Raw genomic sequence first — 6,100 nt, forward strand, 5'->3', positions numbered from 1 at the left:
ACTTTTTATTGGGCTGATTAAAAAAAAAAATTATATTGTTCTGGGTTACTCAGTTTAAATAAAGTACCTTTTAAAAAGCTTGACACAAACCGAAAGACAAAATACGGGATAATGGAAGGCCCTCAGGATTTTTAATATCCACACGAGAGAACTTAGCGACAACAATATCAAGTCCTCACTTGAGTACACCTTAATTTGATTGAACTAACTCACAGAAAAGTCAAATTAAGACAGAGTTTTAAAACTCTATCAACGGTGAACAATCTCTGATTTGACAATAATAAATAGACTACCTTCGGTTTGGTTGTGTTTCTTCCTTGTTTTGGCATATTTTTTTTTTTAATATTTTTTTATTGCAATTAAAGAACAATGACAGAGACATGGTATGACAATAAGGCAAAACAAGGATATAACAATGTAAAGGACAATTTAGATTAGGTTAGGCTACATTAAACAACTAAAAGAAAAACAAACAATAAACAAAACTAGAGGAATACATTAAAGAACATTCAAAAGTCTTTCATTTTTCTTATTATTTACAAACTTAAGAGACTTGAAAAGAGCGGACATTTCTAACACAAAAACATTAAAGAAAGGCTGATTTTTATGCCATTTTTGTTTATGAATAAAAAACTTAGCTTGCAAAATATAAAAGTTAACTAAAAATTCAAACGATGGATCTATTTTTTTTTTATAGTAAAATAAAATTGTTTTGGCATATATATGCGCCACTTGCCTCCTGCTTACTATCAGGAGCTGGAAGCCTATTATCCAATTAGAGGCGTTAGCCAAGGGGTCGTCCTTGGCACAGCAGTTTCCCAATTAGAAAGGAACACGTGAATTCGCTCCCCTACTTAGAGACGAGCAAATGGGGTATTCGTGTCTTCGCAGAAAAAGACGACACCCTGTGTGTAAAAGGTCTGTGCGAGAAACAAGAAAGCCAGAAATATGCACGCTTTAGTAAACGCCTTCATGCGCTGCCTCTCCTTTCTCTTGCCCCCTTCTTGGCTTTGTGTCAGATTTTGCTTGTGGGTTGGGAATGACTGCGAGGAGACGCTGCAGCGGCCCAATCCCAGAGCTCGTTTCAAAAGCACAAAGCCTCTTACATATGAGGAAGTAGCAGCAGTAGCGGCAGCAGAAGCACAAGGAGGTCCCAGTCCGTCGGTCTCACCAGGTCCAGGCTGTGTCTCGCTGGCCGCTACAACCCCCGCCGCTCCTCAGGACCCTCCGTCGGGTCGAATCTGGATCGGGGGTCTCTGGCGAGCCGTGGAGCGCGTCTTCGGAGCCCCCTGGGTCATTCTCCGCCACCACTGGTGCCCGAAGAAGCAAGCAGCTTTGCGCACCCCGTATCCTGTCCGTACCTTCGAGTCGAGCCAGACTAAAAGCTTCCAGGGCGGCGCTGCTGCTGCTGCTGTAACCAAGGGCTGGAAGGGACCAGGTGGGGCCACCTTGACTTATTCGAGGATCATGAGTGGAATGTCCGAGGAGATGCCCGATTTGAACCCGGCGGAGTGCGCCTCGGATGCGTCAGCGGACCAGGGCATCGATGAAGTCATCACCGTGGACCAGCACTTGCAGGAGATGGGGACGGTGACGATAACTGTGGCCATTCAGGCGGCGGAGGACGAAGAACCGGAGGATGTGTCCTCCAATAATATGATCTTCCTCGGAGGCAGCTGTAGCGAGGACGATGTCGGAAGACACGACAAATCAAGGTGCGTTATTTGCTACTTTTAGATTGTCTGAACAGCCGGCGGCGTGACTGGGGCATATGAAGGAATTTAGGCAGTTTAAAAATATAAAAACAGCACGAACTTTTTCCCTCGTGGGTCCTTCCCCACCGAAAAAAAAACCCCACGTTAATTGAAGCTGTAGGTGAAATAAACGTCCCCTCTTAATGTTAGCTTTTAGCCCACCCCTCTCTTCATTGCTGGCTAATTACCACAAACCGGTGAAGTGGCAGAACATTAGCAGCAGATACACTAGGATATTTGTGTCTGTTTCACTCGCATAATGGCCCACTAGCTAAAAGGAAGGTAAATTCCGACAGGTGCTGCCTATCCCTGTGATCACAAAGGGCTCTAAACAACGCTGGAATGCGCGAGGCTGCCAATAGATGCTAACGACTGCGAGTGTGTCCACGCGCACACACAGACACGCGAGAGATATTCTTCTGGTGTGGGTGGGATGTGTTTAACCACCTGTATGCAGCACCGGGGCTTGAAAAACCAGACACCTGAGACGAGCGAAGGACGGCACTCTCTTTTAATCTAATTCCCCTGCGTCACGGCGGGCTATTTTTATCCTCTGGCCTCTGAGGTCCCTGGTCGGACTACGCGAGCACAGCGTGAGTCAGTGATAAAGGGGAAACAAATCTCTTCAAACTGAGCGTTTGTTTTCCTTGTAGGTGACAACTAAAGGGCTTCTGTGACAACTCTTAGCACGTTTTTAATGCTCCTAAACATGTCGGAAGCACTCTTGGAGCTTAGAGGGTCAAGTCTGCGCGTAGTAGCTACTCAACATTTTAAAATTTATTTTCAAAGGGCATATACCCAAAAGGTAAATGGGGTATAAACTTTTGTTACACACGAGGAATGGCGGTGTGCTCTTCGCATTGCCCGTTGTTGTATCTGTCAGACCTCCTGGGGATGATTTGGGCTTGTGCCAGCTGTGTGGTCAGCCGGCTGGAAAGCTGTTGAGTGTGGGAGGAGGTGATGAGTCATCCACTAAAATTTCATTCAGACCCACACTCCTATCTGCAAAGCTACCCGTTTGAGTGCGCTGCCTCACAGGTCTGTCAACCTGAGCCTGAACTCCTCAGATGAAGTGTAGGGAGAAGTTTTATTATTTTATTTTTTTTTTAATTGTGTTGGGTTTTGGTTGGCCACCATATTCTCTGTGGGAGGAAGGGTCTGTGCTTTTCAGATGGAGATGTCTTGGCAGTTTCAGGACGATTTGGACACTTAGGCAAAGTGACTGTGGCTGCACACCCAGCCTGTTGACAGCTGCGAGGAAAATCTGAAAGGAGGGGAAGCAAGCAGGTCAATCGTTGTGCTTTGTGAAGTGCCAGGACTCCGGTGTTTCTCTGCCAACAGCTTGGAAGCCCCTGGCTTATTGTATTAATGAGAGTGAAACGTGCAACTGTTATGCAATGTTGATGGCTTAAAATATGAAACATTCAGCCTTTTAACTACTAGAGAAGTCTCTGCTGACCATGAACCGCATTGTCTTCCCACACACGCGTAGTGGTGCGGGCACCAGCGGAGGAGAGTTGGAAGAGGAGAGCTGGCAGCCCCCAGATCCGGAGCTCACCCAGAAGCTGGTCGCCCAGATTGAGTACTACCTGTCGGACGAGAACCTGGAGCACGACGCCTTCCTGCTAAAACATGTCAGGCGCAACAAACTCGGGTTTGTCAGCGTCAAGTTGCTCACATCATTCAAAAAGGTAACCATGGCTGCAACTCACTTGGTTACTGTCTAGAAACACTGCAACACATTGTTAGCTGACCTGCAAAGGTAAATTGCCTACAGTCTCTGCTGTAATTAGCTAAAATATAGTGCACATACCACACGCTGAGTAGTCCGCAGAAGGCTTATTGTGTAGGCTTATAATGATACGGTGTGATAATCTCGGGCAGCTATTCAGCTGAGCTCATTGTCCAGGCACCATTTGAATTTGTGAACAAATAAATCTAAATCTATTCTGGGGGGAAACAAAGTTTTAACATGAGAACCTTGATAAATCGGTGTAATTCCCTGTGACGTGGAGGTTTATGAGATTAGAATAGCAATGACTGGATGTTTCTAGTGTCAGAATGACTAGCTGTTGCTGTGTGAAGATGTTCTCACATTGATTCACAACAGCAGGTGCTACTTCAGGCTCATGCATGCAGATTTGTATGCTTGTGATTTGTTTTTGGGTTTTTTTATTTTTTTTTTTTATTTGCATCTGTTTGCACCACAGTTACAAATCTTTCCAAACATGGTGATTTTTGATCTAAACAAGAATTCAAATGTGAACTTGTCATTAAAATGAGCAAATTAAACCAAGATGTTTGGCTCCATTTGAGTTGCCACAATGATTCAGGAACACAGTACTTGTAATTAATCGTATGTTTGTTTGTTTTTAACCTGAATTAAGTTACTGACCTCATGGTCATGGATTAGTCCTCTTAAAAGGCTTTGTTTGTCACCATAGTGACACAGCTTTGTTTCGTTGCAGGTGAAACACTTAACCCGTGACTGGAGAACAACTGCTTATGCCTTGAAACACTCAAAGATACTTGAGCTGAACGATGAAGGGCGCAAGGTGCGGCGTAAACTGGCAGTGCCGGTCTTTGCCAGCGAGTCGCTGCCCAGCCGGATGCTGCTGTTAAGCGACTTGCAGAAATGGCCGGAGCTGGCTGCTCTCACTAAAGAGAATGGAAATGGTGAGGGAGGACCCACACAGCAGGAGCAGCTGATGAAGCTGTTGTTGAATGCGTTTGGAACGTATGGCACCATTGCTTCTGTTCGAGTCCTGAAGCCAGGGAAGGACCTGCCGGCAGACCTCAAGAGGCTGAGTGGGCGCTATACACAGCTAGGCGTTGAGGAATGTGCCATTGTGGAGTTCGAGGAGGTGGAGGCTGCTGTTAAAGCAAATGAAGCTGTGGGGAGCGAGGATGGGGGAACCGGTTCGCTCGGTTTGAAAGTTGTCCTGATTGGAACCAAGCCGCCAAAGAGGAAGGTACCCAAAGAGAGACCTCGTGAGGAGGGAGGCATGCGCAAAAGTCGCTCTCTCAACAGCAGAGTACGAGAGCTTCAGTACCACGGGGATGACTCGGCCTGCAGCTCCTCGGACACGGAAAGCACCCCCACGTCACCTAGGCTGGCTAGAAAGTCCCAATCCTGCAACAAGCTCAGCCCCACCACTGCCGGCATCAGCTTCCAGAACAATCACCTAAGCCCTGGTATGTCCCCGAGAAACAGCCCGTGGTCAAGCCCCCGTGCCAGTCCTTGCCAGCAGCGCAAATCACCCCATTCCCACAAGTCTCCATTAGCCAGTGAGGGCAGACTGAGCCCTGAGCCTGGGCGTCGCTGGGCAGACTACTCCTCAGACAGTAGCCTCACCCCTTCAGGGAGCCCGTGGGTTCAGCGGCGCAAACAGGTGGCATCTCAGGAGAGCAGTCCAGTCGGCAGCCCCATGCTGGGTAGAAAGATCCAGAATGCCGACGGGCTGCCGCCAGGAGTAATGAGGCTGCCACGGGGTCCCGATGGGACCCGTGGCTTTCACAGCATCACTGTTGCTGAGAGGGGAAAGAGTGCTGCGACTCAGACTTGATTTGTGGCTCATTATGCAGAAATGAAATGATCAGTTGGAAATTTGAGCTGTTCTTGGCCATGTTGCTCAGCCCCCCTCCTACATTTGAGACTGTGTAGATATATTTTTGTTGAGTGCATCAGTTTTCAGTCTGTTATATTTTTATACAACATTTTGAGTTACCATGGTAATATTAGGGAATTGCCAATGGGCGTTATGAGTGAATGTAAACTGATATTGCTTGGAGAGAGAAACTACATCCACCATTTTTTCTTTTCTTTTTTTTTTTTAAAACCAGTGTCCTGTCGACTGTGTAAAAGCTCGCAACATTGTCCGTGGATGGTGTGTAAGTGGCATAGGCACATGGACTTGATAGCGATATCACCATATGCCTTTAGTGTACGTGTCCAACATGAATTCCATTTTTTACATGCCATTGAAACTGAGGCCATAACCACTCCACTGCCGTACAGGTTGGACAAAATATTTGGTTTGAGTTTTTATTTCTTTTTCTTTTTTTTTTTTTTTTAAAACTTCATTGCTTTCATTATGTTTTGACCTATAGAAAGTGTCTCCTAGCCCTGTGTGTATGGCAGGTAGCCGTTTTTATTTTTTTTTAAGCGGTTTTCTTTTTTAATTTTTTTTTTTTTTCTTGTTTTCATGGGTCTAAACCTCACAGTGAAGTTTGAGGGATGTTCAGGTCAGGCAGAATGGATGCTCTTATGTTCTTGCCTTTACATCTGAGCTGGGGTATTTGTACATTGAAATTCCTATTGTACAAATAAATCACTGAAATTGCAA

The 6,100-nt window shown here is 46.0% G+C and overlaps 1 protein-coding gene across 1 annotated transcript; it reads left to right on the plus strand.

The window, feature by feature from the left end:
• The first annotated feature begins 948 nt into the window (after nt 1–948).
• On the plus strand, nt 949–6,100 carry larp6a (La ribonucleoprotein 6, translational regulator a). The gene is made up of 3 exons (XM_075465289.1): nt 949–1,715; nt 3,247–3,445; nt 4,223–6,100. Exons 1-3 carry the CDS (start codon nt 949–951, stop codon nt 5,318–5,320), a joined length of 2,064 nt encoding a protein of 687 aa, XP_075321404.1. The 3' UTR covers nt 5,321–6,100.

This window comes from Odontesthes bonariensis, chromosome 1 (genome assembly GCF_027942865.1).
Source record: "Odontesthes bonariensis isolate fOdoBon6 chromosome 1, fOdoBon6.hap1, whole genome shotgun sequence".
Taxonomy (NCBI): domain Eukaryota; kingdom Metazoa; phylum Chordata; class Actinopteri; order Atheriniformes; family Atherinopsidae; genus Odontesthes; species Odontesthes bonariensis.

What these genes read in the sequence shown, in the direction of transcription:
- larp6a (XM_075465289.1), top strand. Translation starts at nt 949, where the DNA reads ATGCACGCTTTAGTAAACGCCTTCATGCGCTGCCTCTCCTTTCTCTTG. An exon ending in GGAAGACACGACAAATCAAG is followed by an intron (nt 1,716 to 3,246) that starts GTGCGTTATTTG and finishes ACACACGCGTAG; the next exon opens with TGGTGCGGGCACCAGCGGAG. An exon ending in TGCTCACATCATTCAAAAAG is followed by an intron (nt 3,446 to 4,222) that starts GTAACCATGGCT and finishes GTTTCGTTGCAG; the next exon opens with GTGAAACACTTAACCCGTGA.